The 17898-nt window shown below is 44.2% G+C and overlaps 1 protein-coding gene across 12 annotated transcripts in view; it reads left to right on the forward strand.

Moving 5' to 3' along the window:
• Spata6l (spermatogenesis associated 6 like) overlaps positions 1–17898 on the forward strand; it is a 68129-nt gene that overhangs the window by 43179 nt on the left and 7052 nt on the right. For 11 of the 12 annotated variants that reach the window (XR_008223090.1, XR_008223089.1, XR_008223091.1 and 8 more), the window contains 5 exons: positions 1185–1284; positions 3868–3902; positions 4635–4822; positions 14319–14403; positions 15305–15406. Coding sequence is in view for 9 of the 12 variants with exons in the window: in XM_052762023.1 (XP_052617983.1) it covers positions 1185–1284; positions 3868–3902; positions 4635–4822; positions 14319–14403; positions 15305–15394 (498 nt within the window). In the remaining 3 variants the exon portion in view is untranslated. The remainder of the gene's footprint in view (positions 1–1184; positions 1285–3867; positions 3903–4634; positions 4823–14318; positions 14404–15304; positions 15407–17898) is intronic. The other variant, XM_052762017.1, reaches the window with a different exon arrangement.

The following is a 17898-nucleotide window of genomic DNA, read 5'->3' on the forward strand; positions in this document are numbered from 1 at the left end:
TCCCTGTCACTGTGGAGTAATTAATCTTTTTTAAAAATGGTTAGCTTTCTTAGGGAGTGAAAATGTACATTTCTATTGTTTAACAAATTATTACAGTTTTTACTATATGCTAAGCTCTTTTATATGTGGTCTTACGTACTTGATTAGCCAGATTTTCTGATGATATGTGAGACATCCTTGATGGAAGCATTAACATTTAGAGAACTTGTATTTGGAGAGGTGGCTCAGCAGCTCAAGCATTGGCTGTTCTTCCAGAGGACCCAGGTTCAATTCCCAGCATCCACACGGCAATTCCTATTTGTAACTCCAGTTCCAGGGGATCTGATGCCTTCTTCTGGCCTCTGTGGGCACCAGCACCCATGTAGTACATGGACATACATGCAAACAAAATACTCAGACACATTAAAAAGTTTTCAATTAGGAAACACAATCAGTCTATTTCTTGACATCCAGCTAGCATTGTAGCCTGCTTTACTGAAAAATAAATAAATAAAAATTCCAAAGTCTATTTCAAAACTTATGCTGTAGAAGAATCTCTTTTTCAAGCCTTTTGACCTGCTTCTGCAGATCATGTTGACCCATTTGTCTTAGGAAATATGGTCTGTCATTTTAAGGAAGAGAGTGGTTACTGCTATTGTGAATTTTTGTGGCTTGTTTTTTGGTTTTTTGAGACAACTCTGTGTAGCCCTGACTATTTTGATCTGTAGACCAGGTTGGCCTTGAACCTCAATCTGCCTGCCTCTGGAGTGCTGCTGGGATTATAGGTGTGTGCCACCACTGCTGGGCTCTGTTTTGTTTTAAAAGAATCTAGATGGTAGATTGGAAGGGAGTCTGAATGGTCAATCTCTTGTGCTTGGCATACTCTGTGCAGTCTAAAGGATTCTGAGCCACATATGGCATCTCACACCTTCAGTCCCAGCACTCAGGAGGCAGAAGCTTGGTGCCGTCTTTATCTATCTTCAGTTCTCTATGCTCACATTTAACACACACCCTCCTATCTAGCCTCAGTGGAGATAGTGGATGGTTTCTTCGTGGGGTATAACGTACCATATTTGGAGACTGTGATTTAGGTTATTTTCCAAGCTTCTCTCTGAATGGGGGGGGGGCGTAGGAGGCATTATGGGCAATGAAAAGGTAATCCAAGCTACTGTAGGTAGAGTCTAACATATTTCTTTCACTTTCAGGTGGACAGTGGAAACCCCTTTGGTGAAAACAGTTTGACACGTTTACAGAAGTCCAGAAGAAAATCTAAGTTTTTGGACTTTGCTTTTCCAATGAGAAAAGGTACTTGAGTTTCTCGTTACTAATATTCCCTTAATGAATGCATCCCACTTAGCATCCTTCACTCTGAGGAACTACAGGTTACATTGCAAACTGTGGACCTGATTCTCAAGGTCTCACCAGCCGAGGCATTCCCATGGGGCAGAGGCAACTAAGAAGCAGTTTATTTTCCAGTTTCCCTCAGTACTTGAAGGGGACTGAACTGGATGGTGTGACTGACCACATGTGGCTACAGCCCGTGGCTAGGCTGGCAAAGCAGACAGCAGCTTCTCCTGGTGTGAACTCCTTGCAAAGGCATCGCTGACAATTAGCAAATACGTTGTTTGTTGTACCGTTTTTCTGAGGGCAAAGGAGCAAGAGACTGAAAGTGTCCTGACCCTGGCTGACCAGATTCCATGTTGTGAGGAGGGAGCCAGCTCTCTGAAGCAGTTAGGCTAATGCAGCCATCTTCTTCGGGGCTATCGATTTCAGGCTCCATTTGCAAATGATATTGAGGACTTTAAAGGGCTTTGATTGACGTGGTTGATGGCTAGCCTCATTTAGCATGCTAGAAATTGAAAGCGAGTAATTGTAAAATGTAATATACCATTGGAAAAGTCAGAATAATAACGTTATGATGTGCTGTGGTGACTTTTGTTACCATGTGGGAGAATGAGAATGAGAGGAATAAATCGTGTAATTATGAATGCAGGCTTTAATTTGGATGTTTCATGAAAGGTTCTGAAGGGACCCCTCACCCCCTTTGAGGTTCCTGGACTGTATGTTACTAATTGACAGTGTTGGTGTTGGGGCATACTGGGAGGGTTTTGCCTCAGGACTGAAATGTGTGAGACCGTCCCTAGTAAAGGTCATGGCAGCTTGCCTGGAGTTCTAAGTCTAGACAGGGCTGGTGATGGTCCCTTCTGTTACCTCACGGTGGGACTAGACTTGTGATGTCCAAACAGTGGAGTTCTCTGTGTTCGGCTTAATGGTTTGTTCTTTTAAAGGGCTGCAGACTGTTTCGTGATAACTCAGGCCAGACGGAGTGACGGATAATAGCTGCCCCGGACAGAGTGTGGGGTTGGGAGGAGAAAGTGCTTCATCACCTCTGACATTTAATTTAAGCACTGCAATAGAAAAGTCACTGGCACAGCACATCAAAGCGGCGTCACCTTCCCTGTCACAGTGAAAGCAAGCAACAGCAAATGTCCTTTCCTGAAGGCAGTGGAGCTGATGCTGGCTTGCCTCTGATGGCGCTCATACACCACGCTTGCCTTGGTCTTTGCCGTTTCTTGATCCTGGCGAGTGAGGAAGAAATTTCCCGAGGTTATGGTGTGAGTGCAAGTCGTACACCAAGCTGTATTCCCTGTGTTTTTTGGGCCATCCCCATGCTCAGGCCACCTCCAGATCTATGGGAGAATAAAACCATGCCTCAAGACTCTGTGGGCCTCTGAGCCAGCTGGGGCTCTCCTTGAGCTACACGTCTTGATAAAGCGCTGGGGTGGGGCCTGGGTCCTTTCCTCACAAGCTTCCAGGTGGTCCTCGTGCTGCTGGGCCATGGATTGCCCCTTGAGAAACAAGTGGTCAAAAGCAGAACAGATGTCCATTCAGTTCCAACCTCACCGCAAGCGAGTGCCCAAGTGAAGTTCCTAGGCCTCGGGAGGGGTTTGTAGCTGGAGCTGCCAGGGACTTAGCATTGATGATTCCTTGTCCAGCTTAGGGTGGTGGTGGTGGTGGTGGGTTTCCCAGGACTATGCACACACAGATGAGTGTGCCCAGATAGGGAAGGTGTCAGGCTTTAAAAATCTCCTTTCTTCCTTATTGCATTTGGTGGTGTAAGGGCATGAGGAGTCCGGAGAACGTTTTGTCATTAAACTCGAGGGAAAAAAGCCAGTTGCATTTCAGTGTTCTCCATGTATATTTATTACCTTTGAAATTAAATTTTAGTACTGCAATATTTTATTTTGTTTTGGAATTAGGGCCTTGGACATGTTAGGCTATTACTCTGCTTTCTAGTCATCCTTGCCACTCACTAGTATGAGATCTGCTTAGCTCTGGTAGACATTCAGGGTAATGACAATGATTTGTGGTTTGGATGCATTGTGTTTCTCTGTGGTCTTATATATTCATTGGCTCGATTTCACATTCATGTTTACCTTAGACAAGTATACTCCAGAGCTCCTATGTTACTAGATCTCCAGAAACCAACCAGGACTCCTGCGGCAGAGCATGGGAACGTTATATTAAATCCATGTTGTCTTCTTCGAGGCTCTGGGCATCTGGGCAAACATGTGTTCTCTTTAAGGTTGTAAGGGTCTTGAACTTCTGCTCCATGGCATGTTTGTCCCCTCACCCCCTTCCCAGCTGCGCTGTCACTGAAAATACAACCTGACTGTGGACCCCAGGAAGACAGAGAGTTCCCGTAGACTTGCAGTGCCCCAAGGGAGACTCAGTTGTGACCTTGGATTTCACAAGGCAGCATTGTAGTTCCTTTATTAGTTATTTATTGTCTAAAACCTTGGTTCTTCTATGGGATGAATGTATCAGCAGTTTTATGGCTAACTGGTAACAACGAGTTCCTCACACGCCTGTTCCTTTTCCTTCTAGCATCTTCTCTTGACAGCCTTGCACCAAACATCAAGGTAATTTTAGCAGTAGCATCTGTAAAATGATCTATTTCCAGTGTCTATGTCGAGCCCTGTGCAGTTGGTGGGGAGAATATGTTCCTGGCTGTGCTGCTCATGTTAGGGCGGCGTAGCTTAGGTGGGATTTGTGCAGAGCGGTGCTCAGGCCCCTCGGTCTGCTTCCCTCTGGGGTTCATTGCCTTGCTCCCCTTCCTTCATTTGTGTGGCCAGTCACCAAGGAAGGGTTTCTAGAGGCCGATTATTACTTTATCACTCATGTGGCCTGTCTCTAATCAGATACCTTTATAACAGTGAGGTGGTGATCACGACCTCGAGCGTGACCAGTTTGCCCCACTGAAAGCTCCAACTTGTATGCTACAAACAGAGATGTATGTGAAGGAAATTAAGTATATACTGCACTGCATATGTACAGGACAGACACACTTAGTTTAAAAATTTGATCTTTCCCGGAACCAAAAAAAGTCAGTGTCCTCAGAAATCAAAGTTCTAAGTATGAGTTTACTGTGTTATTAATACTGCCAAACACAGAGCCTTCTGGACATGTCCCCCTTGCCCACATTCCTGAGGCTTCTGTACCACAGCCCACTCTTTTATTTGTGGGAGATCCCTGGCCACATGCCCTGTTATCTTACCTCAATTTCTCCTCCTTGTCCTAGCCTGCCCCTAGCTCTGTATTAGGCAAATCAAAACCAAAACTACAAGTGAAGAATAATTCATGTTGTCACTCAGGTTACCAGAGAGCCAGATGAGCGAATTGTTTTAAGGAGCCAGCCACCGCCACCTTTAGATCCAAGGAAGTCCAGAAAACCCTCACCCTGTCACCAAGGGGATGCTGATTTCCAACCAAAAACTCCAGTTTCCACCCCCCAGCATTCCAGATCTACCAGCCCTCTGGATCAGCCTCTTCTCCAAGAAAGGTCAGCAGCTGCTACCCATCCCCTTGCCCGATGAGGCCTGTGCTCTGTTAGGAAGAAAGTCTGCATGCCCCGTCAGTTTGTTTGTTTGGAATATTCAGCAGGTGAATGTGATTATCCCTTTTCAAACCTGCACAAAGCACCGTTAGCTTCTTCTCTTTCCTCGGGAAAGGGGTTAAGGGTGCCTGGTTTAGGTTTAGTGCTGTAGCACACATGAGGCCCAAGGTTCGATCCCCAGTACTGCCAGAAAGAAAAACCCAAGCAAGCCATCACCACAAACAATGGAAAAACAGTCAGGGAGACGACCCAGTGAGTGAAAGTTCACGCTTGCTGCACAAGCGTGAAGGCCTGAGTTCAGAAGCCCAGCACCCACATCAGAAAGCCCCGTGTGGCCCCACGGCTGGAGGAGAGTTGGGTAGGGCTGGGTTGAAGACAGAGCTTGAGCTTCAGGGAGAGAACCTGTCTCAAGGGAATAAGGCAGAGGGTAGGTGGCAGGGGGCACCCAACATCTTCCTTTGCTGCACATACGTACACACACACACACATGAATGCACGAATGCACACATGTACACATACCCATTTTTTTCTGTCATAAATTTTAAAACTGAAGGTTTTAGTTTTACAATATAAAGGGGTTCACTAGACATTTTAGAAGCTGTACGCCAACAAAAAGGAGTTGGGGAAAATCACCTATGTTCCACCAATCAACAATAGACATCATTAATGTGCATATCTTATTTGCATAGACATAGTTTCTTGGTTTGTTTACATTACTGCAAGTAGTGAGAAACATTTGCCTAAGACTCTGTTGTTGTTTTTTTCTCTTTACTCTTTGCTCTTTGGGGGTGCCGGCCACCCAGCTCCCAAATAAATACACAGAAACTTATTCTTTCTTATGAATGCCCAGCTTTGGCTTGTTTCTAGCCAGCTTTTCTTAAATTATCCCGACTACCTTTTGCCTCTGAGCTGTAATCTTTCTCTATTCTATAATCCTTTTTTTACTTCTTACTCCATGGTTTGCTGTGTAGCTGGATGCCTTGCCCCTGATATCCTCTCTCCTTTTCATGCTCCTCCATCTCCTTCTCCCAGCTTTCTCCTCCTATTTCTTCTCTCTGCCTGCCAGCCCTGCTTATCCTTTCTTCTGCCTTGCCATTGGCCACTCAGCTCTTTTTTTTTTTTTGGTTTTTCGAGACAGGGTTTCTCTGTGTAGCTTTGCGCCTTTCCTGGAACTCTCTTTGTAGACCAGACTGGCCTCGAACTCACAGAGATCCACTTGCCTCTGCCTCCTGAGTGCTGGGATTAAAGGCGTGCGCCACCACCGCCTGGCAGCCATTCAGCTCTTTAATAGATCAATCAGGTGTTTTAGACAGGCACAGTAACACAGCTTCACAGAGTTAAATAAATGCAAGATAAAAGAGTGCAACACATCTTTGCATCATTAAACAAATGCTCCACAGCATAAACGAATGTAACACATCCTAAAATAATATTCCACAACAAGACTCTGTCCAAAGAGGTGAAGCAGGGGTCTATATTTGCCAGTTGGTTTGCTTAGGTCTGCCAGGGTTAGCCAAAGTCCTATGTTTTGGGGAACACTGTCACTCAAGCAAATCAGCAGAGGGGTTGGTTACCTTTACTTCATGGAAAGGCCACTGAAAAAACTCAGAAAGCAGCTTTGAAAGAAAGACATGCCAGTCGGCTTTTCTCTACATTGTTAGTGATGAGAGTTAGACATTCCCTTCCCCAGAAAACACAATTGCTTCACACAAAGGGACCCACTTTAAACAGCCCCAGAACCTAAATAGGTCTGGAAATCTAACAGGAATCATACTTGAGTCTGAGGTAGCATAAGAAAGTAACAATCCATTTTTTAGTGTTTTTTCAGAAATGATAGAACAGAATGGGGAAATTACATAAAATATATTAAGAAGATAATAATGTAATGCCAATTCTTGATTATTCACCTTATTAGAAATGGTGTAATAGATTGAAAAACACCAGGGTGAGATGGTCAGAGTCAGTTACTTCTGCCTTGGGCCTAGTCTCCTTTCCCCCTGGTTTGTGCCTTTTCCAGGCTGTCAAGGAGAGCGCTATACAGTATTCAAAGACCTAGAGGGGACTGGTGGTGACCTAGCGATGTGGGCCCTAGTGACACGTGTCTCTAAGAGATATGTGATCTCAGCAGCATTCCTGTTTTACCACGAAGATGACTGTGATAATCAAAAGCCCATCTGCTTTCCGCCACAGGGCTTTTCTGCTGCAGGAACTGAGGTGGCCCAAAGCTTTTGTCCATGTGCTTTGTTTAGTGACACCTTCCTAACTCCCAGGATTAGCACAGCAGGCTTTCCTGACACTAAAGTACATGTGAAATTCTCAGGCAACTATTTGTATTATACCTGGTCAGGACACATCTCTACTTTCCAGGGGCTCACAAACTAGACAAGAAGGTAGACATGACCCCATCCTGCTTACCATGACATAGATCATGGTATGCCCTCAACAGTAGTCCAACTGCAGGGGAGGACAGAGCAGATAGAAGTTAATTCCCACAGGAGGGAGTGCAGAGGGAGGGCCCTGCTGCGTCTGAATGTGTTAGACAGCATATGCGTTTATACATCCATTCGGCTCCCCTCTGGTGCGTGTCTTCATGTAACTGGCCAGGTGATCCTCAGTTCTGGCTGATGAAAGAATTGCCTCATGCTTACAGAGTCAAACAATCAACTGGGATTGGAGTTGAGTGCGTGAGAAAGTGCTAAGACAGATAATCTGTTTACCAAATCCTGAATGGAGACTAACATGTAACACATTTCTCCTGTTCTCTGACAACTTGCGACATAGCACAGAATAAAAATACATGTGCATACTCGTGCACACATGCACACATGCGCACACACACACACACACACACACACACACACACACATTCACGCTGATTTCTACAAGGCAGCACTTTATGGGAACTTTTGGAGAATAAGTGAGAATGGTTCTCACAGTTTGGTAGAGGAGGTGATGTTTCCTGTGGACCCTGAAGAAGACTGGTTCATGATGGAGTCAGTGGAGGTTAGGGATGGGAGATGAGAAGACAGGGTATTGTTAGCTTCCAGCAGTAAGATGAATTTGTGGAACTCTTAGGTCCTAGGCCTCCAGAATCTGAGGATAATTATGGAAGTGCAGTTGAGATTTAAAAGACAGGAGAGCTCCAGAATGTTCAGTCAATGGAGGCAGGGCAGGGAGCATAAGGAAGGCGAGGGAGCATTCAGTCATCTCAGATGAGGCAGCAAACTCAGCGTGTCCAGTCATTCTGAACAGGTGACTTTGGACCAAACTGGACTACAAAGTGTGTAAGTAAGGCCATGATCCACAATGACAAAGAACTGTGACCACAGAAAGGCCGTCCAGTAGGCCTATGGCTAGCTTCCAAGTCCTGCATTGTGAGAAAGCCCTGAGTCCTGGGTAAGCAAAGTTAGTTGGTCACCTTTCCATTAGAGGAGTGGCCTTAAATGCCATCGTTTAAAGAAACCTGTTTTCACCAGGCAGTGGTGGTAAACACCTTTAATCCTAGCACTCAAGAGGCAGAAGCAGGTGGATCTCTGAGTTTGAGGCCAGCCTGGTCTACAGAGTTGTCCAGGGCAGTCAGGCCTACACGAAGAAATCTTGTCTTGTAAAAAGAAAAAGAAAGAAAAGAAAGCTGTTTTCATATGACGATGTATGCTGGCAGGCATGTGGGGAGAAGAAGGCCTTCCTTCACTGATGGGGGAATGGAAACTGAAGTGGCCAGTGTGGGAGTCAGTGTGGGAGCCGGTGTGGGAGCCGGTGTGGGAGCCGGTGTGGGAGCCGGTGTGGGAGCCGGTGTGGGAGTCGGTGTGGGAGTCGGTGTGGAAGCCCGTGTGGGAGCCAGTGTGGGAGCCGGTGTGGGAGTTGGTGTGGGAGCCGGTGTGGGAGCCAGTGTGGGAGCCAGTGTGGGAGTCAATGTGGGAGCTGGTGTGGGAGTCGGTGTGGGAGCCAGTGTGGAAGTTTATGACTTTGCCTTTTGTATGCTTTGGGGAGATGCCATTGCCCCCTTGACAAGTTCAGCCATTCACCAAGGCAGATGCTGGCACCTTGGTGCCTATAGTGCCTTGTTCTTTCCACTTTGACTGCTCTTTGACAGCAAGGCCAACAATACCAGCCCCTCACAAGGGTGCATAAGAAACATCTCTTGAGACTCTTTTAGCTTCACCCTGGAGGCCGTCAATGCTCAGCTTGTAGGAATGAGGGGGCCCAAGATAATATACAAAATAATTATCTCATTATGACATTTCATATGTATTTTGTTCTTTTTATACCAAACTCCCACCCTTCCCTAACCCCTCTAACTCCTTGCCGATTCCCTTCCTTACCCTGCGACAGCCTCCCTGCTCTCAGGTCACATGTACGCCATTACCCTCCTCCCAGCATCTACCACCTCATGGTCTCTTCTTACATGATTTCTGTCCTAGTTAGTTTTATCGCTGTGATGAAAAACACTATGACCAAAGCAGCTTGGGGAGGAAAGGGCTTAGTCAGGACAGGAACTCAAGCAGGGCAGGGACCTGGAGGCAGGAGCTGATGCAGATGTCATGGAGAAGTGCTGCTTACTGGCCTGCTCAGCCTGCATTTTTTATAGAACCCAGGACCACCAGCCCAGGGATGACACCACCCACAATAGGCTGGGCCCTTCCCCATTGATCACTAATTAAGAAAGTGATTTACAGGCATGCCTGCAACCTGATACATTTTTTTTTTTTTTCAGTTTTTCGAGACAGGGTTTCTCTGTGTAGCTTTGCGCCTTTCCTGGGACTCACTTGGTAGCCCAGGCTGGCCTCGAACTCACAGAGATCCGCCTGGCTCTGCCTCCCGAGTGCTGGGATTAAAGGCGTGCGCCACCACCGCCCGGCCTGATACATTTTCTTAATTGAAGTTCCCTCCTCTCAGCCGACTATAGCTTATGCCAAGTTGACATAAAACTATTCAATGTAGTAGTTAGTTCCCTTTCTAGTTTTATGATTTACATGAGAGAAAACATACAGTATCTGTCTTTGTGGATCTGACTTTGTTTGCTTGACATAATGATTTCCAGTTCCATCCATTTTCCTTCAGATGTCAGCATTTGTTTTCTTTATGGTAGAATAAAATCCCGTTGTGAATATTATCACATTGACTTTATCCATTTGTCTATCGATGGGCGTATAGGCTGATCCTATATCCTAGCTATTGTGAACACCACAGCAGTGACCATGGATGTGCAGATATCTCTATGGTATGTTGACTTAGAAACCTCCTGATACATGTCCAGGAGTGGGATGGTAGGATCATATGGTAGCTCTACTTTAATTTTTATTTTTCAGAAACTTTGCACTGATTTCCCCAATGGCTGCGTCAGCTTACGCTCTCACTGTCAGTAAATGAGGAGCTCCTCCTTCCCCTCGTCCTTGCCAGCATATATTCTTATGAAATGCTAGGATGGGCTCTCAAAGCAGTTTTTTGCATTTCCCTGATAGCTAAGGATGCTGAACATTTTTCTCAATTATTTATTGTCCATTTGTGTTTCTTTGAGAACTGTATTCAGTTTACCAGTCCATTTATTAACTGCAGGCTTTGTTTTTTTATGATACATTTTGGCAGTTCTTTATGTATGTAATCACCTGTTTGATGTATTGTTGGCAAAAAAAATTTCTCCCATTCTGTAGTCAGCCCAATTTAAAAAATTAACACTTTACATTTTTAAATGTAACTTTCTCTTTTCCTTTTTCTCCATCCAACCCCTTCTGTGTCCTCCCCACTCTCAAGTTGATAGCCTCTCTTTTTTTATTGTTACACACACACACACACACACACACACACACACACACACACACACACATACACAAGCACACACAGATAGATATATAGATATAACCTGACCAGTCTAATATATATATATATATTATATATATATATATAATATTTCACACACATATTGTTTCAGGGCTGACCACGTTGTATTGAGTCATGGGGCTCATCCCTGAAAGAGGTGAATTTTCCCTCTCTCAGCAGTCTCCAGTTGCCTATAGTTTTTTGTTTAAGGGTGGGGCCCTGTGAGATTTTTACCCCTTTCATGTTAACATGTCTATTGATATTTCCCATTGTTCAGATCCTGTTTATACAACAGTTTCTAGGAGAGGCAGCCACGCAGCAGACTTCCTCATAGTCTGGCTCTTTTAAGCTTTCCACCCTCTTCCTAACTGACCCTGAGCCATAGATATAGGAGCTCCGCTACAGATGTAGCCACTGGGGCTGGGCTTCCCACAACCCATTGATCTTTTCAACGTGTCCAGTTGTGGTTTTCTGCAGTGCTATCTATTTGCTGTAAGGAGAAGCCTCTTTGACAAGGGGTGATAGCTAGACTTACCTGTGTTTATAAGGTTAAGATTTAGAATGCAGTTGAAGAATTACACTGGTCTAGCAAAGTGGTAATAGTAGATTCTCTTTTAAAATTTATAACCTCATTAGCCCAGGTAGTTGCCAGGTTTCCAGTACGAGGCGTGATTTCTTTCCTGTTGAGTAGACACTGGAACAGCTGTTGGTTGCTGCCAACATGGAGAGCCACTATTGCACCTTATGGATATCTTGCTTTGCTGGTCATTGTGGGGTTCATAGGTGTTACAGCTGGGTGGGACTAGTAATTGCTTCCCCCCTTGGTAGCTTGCGTAGTACTTTATGATACTATGTAAAGTAGATGCAGGGAGGATGCTTTCAGATTAGATCCAGTTCAAATAATACAGGTCCTGTGTCCTAAATGTTCAATGTCTTCAGCAATAGGGTCTTAATATCAACCATTGAGAGGTATCCCGGGGCAACATCAGTAACCTATATTGTTTGGGGAGTCATTTGGACTACCTTGACCAACCACTCAAAAGGAGGTTTCTCATACCTGGTACTGTTAGTATATTGTTCTTGTAGGGAGCATTGTAAACCTAAGCGGCACAACTTCATTTAAGATACACACACACACACACACACACACACACACACACGCACGCACGCACGCACGCACGCACGCACGCACTTACATATATTGTGTATAATTTTAGGTAAATATAAAATCTTATGATTCCTTGAGCCTTTATCAGACAACCTTGGCGTTACTTATCCCCACTTCTCATTTTTCTCTTTCCCCCTTCAAATCACTTGTATTCTGTTCCTCTCTCAATCTCCCACCTCCCACAGTGCCTCTATAATTTACTGGTTTCTGTGGTTACTCATGTTGTGTGCTCACATCTGGAGAACCTAGCCCCAAATAAGAAAGAACATGTGACAGACATTTGTTTGGGTCCAGGTTACCTCATTCAATATAATCTTTTCTAGTTCCACCCACTTACCTGAAAATTTCACGATTCCATTTTTCTTTACAACTGACTAGCATTCCATAGTGCATATATGCACATTTTTCCCCATCCATTCATCTCTTGAAGGATATTTAGCTTTCTTCCATTTTCTAGCTATTGCAAACAGGGTAGAAATAAGCATTGCCAAGCAAGTTTCTGTGGGTAGGATACCAAGTCCTTTGAGCCTCTACCAAGGAGTGGTATTGCTGGGTCATATGGTAGACTTCATTGTCAGATTTCAAGCCCAAGATTTTAGTGGAAGATGTACAAAGCCTTTTGAATGCCAGAGTGAAGAATGTAGTCCCAAAGGAAAGAGAGATGAGCCCCGCTTCCTATCTCCCCCTTCTGCAGCATGTCGCCTGCCGTCACCACACAAATCCCATTCTTCTCTTGTATGTAAGAATTACAGAGAAGGCTGGGATGATACAGCTCTAGTCCTTGCATGCAACTATGGTATTTTTAAGGCCTATGTGTCCAGCTGGTAGTTATTTTTAAAGACTTGGTGTATTTCTCATAAGATTCTTAGGAAGAGCAGAAATTACATATGAAATACATGAATGATGTTTTCTGAAACACAGCAGTGCATTGAGCGTACAGCCCTTTGCCGCCCCTTGTTTTCCTGGGTTGGTAATAGATGTGTGGACTCAGCTCTATTTGAGCCTCAGTTCTTGCTCCAGAGAAAGGTGTAATGGGAGATCAATGGGCAGGAACTCCAGACAGGAGGAGCTGCAGGGGGGTCATTGGCATAGTGGTCATAACAACCACTCGCCTTCTATAGTCTGCTAATAGATGGTTCTCTTCTTGACGGCAATCCTTGTTAACATCTAAAATACTTGTGCCATCCTAGTGTTTCTCACACATTACCAGAGAGGATGATTTTACCTGAATTGTTAAAATTCTTTGAACATTTTAAGGAAACCGCATATGCACTTTTCATCATCAAATTTCTGTGTACACCTTTAGCTTAGTGATCCTCAGAATTTAGGATTTGATACTCACCACAGAATGAATGAATTCACTACTCAAACAATGTTATTTTTTTTTTAAGATTTATTTTGTGGGCTTGAGTGTATATCTGTGCATCATGTGTGTGCATGTTTCCATGGAGACCAGAAGTGGATCCCCTGGCACTGGAGTTAAAGGTAGTTGTGAGGCAGAAGATGTGGGTGCTGGGAACTGAACCTAGGTCTTCAGTAAGAGCAGCAAATGCTCTTAACTACTGAGTCACCCCTCACTCCAGCCCCTCAAACAATATTCTTTAAAGCCCACTGTGGTATTTAATACCTACTGTGACCTGAGAGGAGTTTTACTTTTGTCTCTTTGAGACAGGGTTCTGTTGTATAGCCCAGGCTACCCTCAAACTCACGATCCTTCTGCCTCAGTCTCCCTAGGGCTAGGATTACAGGTATGTGCCACCACACTTAAGTCTGGGATGAGATATTAACCAGAGTCTCAACCCGGGTCTCAGTCTAGTGGACACATTAACCAGACGGGGCCAGTGTCCACTGTCAGTAGCATTGTGAAATGAACAACGTATGGGTCAGCGGACCTGGGGGCTGGGAGGGGGGTGGGACTTGGGAAGGGCTCCTTGAGAAATCAGCAGTGGAGTTCATCCCAGAAGAGTAGTAGGGAGTCAATGAAACTAGGGACTTGGGTGGGAAGGCTGTCGTGTTCTACACGGAGCAATCTGTGGAAGAGAGAAAGTTCTGTGTGTGAGGAGCTGGAAGGAAGACATTATCTGGCTTGTGCTGAAGTTTGGGTTCTGAGTGGCCTAAACCAGATGAGATGTAAAATAAAGTCTGTGGCAGAAAACAATTGAGATTAAGTTTTAAAAATACAGTTTGGGGTTGTAAAAGTTGGATTTTCTCATTAGCAAATTCCCTGAAAACCAGTAATGTCCAAAGAGGAATGGCTCGTTTTAACCACGTTAGTGGAACATATTCCCACATCCCTCACATGGAGTTTTGATGCCGGCATTAAAATCATAGGTGTACCATTTTGCACACTGACATTTTAGCTTGTAGTTATGTTTCAACCCATATTTTTAAGTACTCTAAGTCAGCATCCTTTTTAGTTGCTGCATAATGCTCCACTCCGTTTATTCTGTTGGGCAGGTTCCAGCCTTGTTCTCAGTCCACGTGGAAGAAGATCCATGAGAGGGTATGCAGCCTTCTGCCATCCCACAGAGCTCACCCAAAGGTCAGGGGTTCTGGTGAAACTAGATCCTTGCTGGTAAATGTGGGAATTGGAATTCGAAGTCCAGTGAGGGAAACAGATATTCCTAAAGTAACCATAGAAACAATGTAAAGTTGCAACACGCGCCCAGGAGAGAACATGGCGTTCTGAGCCTGACTGTGTGGTATCTGTGTGGCTGGGAGTCAGGGCAGGTTTCCAGAGGAAAGGACGGAGGAGGTTAATGTGAGCAGTTCATTTGGCACAGCATTCATCAGGCAGAGGTCCTGGGAGCAGTCCAATGGACCAGGCATGCTCTCACTCTCTGTTCACAGCAGTCCCAACACAGAGAAGGAAAACATTTATGTGGGGGCCCATGTCGGGCCACAATCTGGAAGAAATGGCTTCAGTAGTTTAATAAGGTGTTTTTGGCTGTTTGATGTTTTCTGTGAGCTTAGGGAGGGTACTTGATGTTTCCTGCAGACACAAAGCTTGGTGATCTTGACCTGAATTTAAAGGCATTCCAGTGAAGTGTCCAATGGTCCCTCAGTTTATGGAGCTGATCATGCCACACAGTCTAGCTTATACCAGGCTGGCAGGATGACATTCATTTGTAAATGGGTATTGGTCATGGTACCCATGGGAGTAGTCAATTTCTTTTCTTCCTCTCTGAAGAGCTCTGGCTTAATCTTATTTCCCAACCCAAAGGAAACAAATCTCCTTAAGATGGAGAAAGGGGAAGGAAACACACACACACACACACACACACACACACACACACACACACACACACACACACACTGTAGATCCCATTTGCATGACACATAGGGGCTGCATGGACCTCTTCACACCAAAGGTCACATGTCTAGGTGTTACCAATCTTTATTACGTCCTGGGTAATGCCATTGCTGGGTGTGTTTTATTGTAGGAAAATTTCATCTCTGAAACAAAGTATATCAATGAAAGACCAAGCTACCCCCTGAAGAAATACCCACTGCGTGAACAGAGATATTTTTAACCACTATCTCATGTAAGTAAGCAGCTTAAGTACTGTCTGTTATTGTGGTTTGCTAAAAACAGTTCCCGTCTGTCTCCCACTGTCACCAAAGTAGCTAGGAAATGTGGAGGAGGTGGGGAGGAGCTCTGAGAACTCCCCAATCCCCCTCCCCGAATCTACCCCTCCCTCAGTGGAACATGGATAGCAGGGGCCAGCGCCAGTTGTCACATCCCCTTGTCCCACACCTCCCTCCCTCTTATGTAGAGGACACTTGAGCTTCTTTTCCCCTGCCTTGGGCCCCCTGCATGCCACCTGGACTACTGTTTCCTGACGCAAATGGAGTCCCTTCAGTTCGTCCTTAAGTCTGTGACTCTCCATTGACTCTCCCTGCTCTTCTGACACAAACCCTTTAGTACCCTGCCTGTTTCTTTCCAAAGTACACACAATGTATTACTACTGTTTAAAAAGCAGTCTTTTATACCAGACCCAAACAGAAACGCAGCATTTAGCTCAGTACAAGGAAACCCTAATGGGAGAAATCACAGAGTCTGCTTTAAGGGCAAAGGAATTTATTTGGGAAAGAAAATGCACAAGACAGAATAGAGGAATTTGTTGCACAATCCTGGAAAGGTGAGGCACGGTCCCACGCTGTTTTTCTGCCTGAGATCTGCCTGGTCTGTCCCAGCATCCAAAACCACGAGGGAGCGAAGAGAGAGCCTTGTACATGCATCCCAGGTCTTAAGAGTCCTAAGCAGCCATGCCCCAGGGGTATGTACTTCAAGGTCATAGGCAAGTGTACTCACTAGGGGCAGTACTTCAAGGTCATAGCTAGAACAGCTACCCATTACGTCTCCATCTCCCCCTTTTGTCTAAATAAGAAAGTTCTAACCTAACACAAAACTATATACAATAGGAATGATTATTAAGTATTGTCCAGGAGAAATAAAGGGTAATGACCTAAATAAAATGAAATTACAACCAACAAGAACAACATCAAATAAGAGACATATACTAAAATCTAGAGATGTCCAGAACATAGATAGGTAAATGGAATGTTACAGAGATTATTCCAAAAGCTGTCCTATCCTGAAGAATCTGAATCTAGTACTTAATATGTTCTAGCTATGATATGAGAAGATTGTAACTGTAACTATTAGTCTTCAACCCCATCAAAGACCTGAGAAGGAATATAATAATACCTGAGAAATGGGAAATGCATACAAGCAATTTTTGAAAATCTTTCGAGAATAGACAGAGACAGCTGGCAGCCTGGACAGTCACTTAAAGTTTCTCAGCATCATTGGGGCGTCCAATTTAGCTACAGGCCTAGAATATCTGACAGACCATTGCAAGAAGCAGGAATTTTGAAAGACCATCTTACCCTGTCTTGGCAGAGTTCAGTAGTTGCTTTTCCTTGTGTCCTGGCTCATCCAGAAAGGACAGCATTCGTGCTATCAGCAGTTGAGGCAAGGGCAGTTCTTTGCCCAGCAGACCATTATGCATCAAGAAGAAGATAAACTTCCAAATGGAAATGTCTCAGAAGCCCAACATTCTCTCGGAATCAGATTGGTGCTGCCAGGAGCAATGTGTCTCACATCAACAGAATCTAAGTTATTTAAATGTCATATTCTCTAGGTCTATGAAGTGTTTGAAGATTACCTATCCATCTGACCTATGTATCTGTAAATCTGGAGAACCTAACTAACATAACTGTAGAAATGACAAGCATGGGTGACTATAAAACTGTAAGTCTTATTTATCTACCTAAATAACCTAAGGACTAAGGCTTCACTAAAACAAGGTAAACAGTCTATAAACAAATGTATCATAAAAGGACAATGACCTCAAAATTGTGACACTACATAAAATGTCCTAAACAGAGGTAGAAATGTATAGTGCAATATGTAATATGACAACAATCCTGAATATGTATCAATATACAAAATATCTTAAACAGAGGTAGAAATATAACAAATATAATTTTATGTATCACTATACAAGATATTTCAAATAGGAGTAGAAATATATGTACAATATAACAAATATAGTTTTATATTTGTATTAATATACAAATTACCTTAAATAGGAATATAAAACAGTTTACAAAAATCCATAAGTGTGCAAATTATCTAAGGCTGATATTTTACTAAATTAGTTTACTAATATATACAATAATCTACCTTAATATCCTATACCTATCCATTCCCCTTTTTCTTTTCTTAAGGAGAATAGTCTAATTTTTATTGTTCCACCCCCAACCCTGTAACCATTATCCATAACCCAGAGAAAAATGAAACCTTTGGGAGAGGGGGCATTCTTTTCTTAGAATTGCTTCCTGCTGTTTAGGGAGCGATGGTATCTCTGTGGGGTCCTGTGAGAAAGCTCAGATAGTTAGGTCTCAATAGGACTAGCTGTAGATTCTGCAGCCAGTCTCAGAGTAATGGATGAGGTTGTCTGAGATTCTGGCTAGGAGTGTAGTATGATGGGCCATCTCATCTTGGGCTGGGGTCCTGAGCAAGGCCCCG

The sequence above is a fragment of the Peromyscus californicus genome, unplaced genomic scaffold, assembly GCF_007827085.1.
Source record: "Peromyscus californicus insignis strain IS unplaced genomic scaffold, ASM782708v3 Scaffold_4__1_contigs__length_199733344, whole genome shotgun sequence".
Lineage (NCBI taxonomy): Eukaryota > Metazoa > Chordata > Mammalia > Rodentia > Cricetidae > Peromyscus > Peromyscus californicus.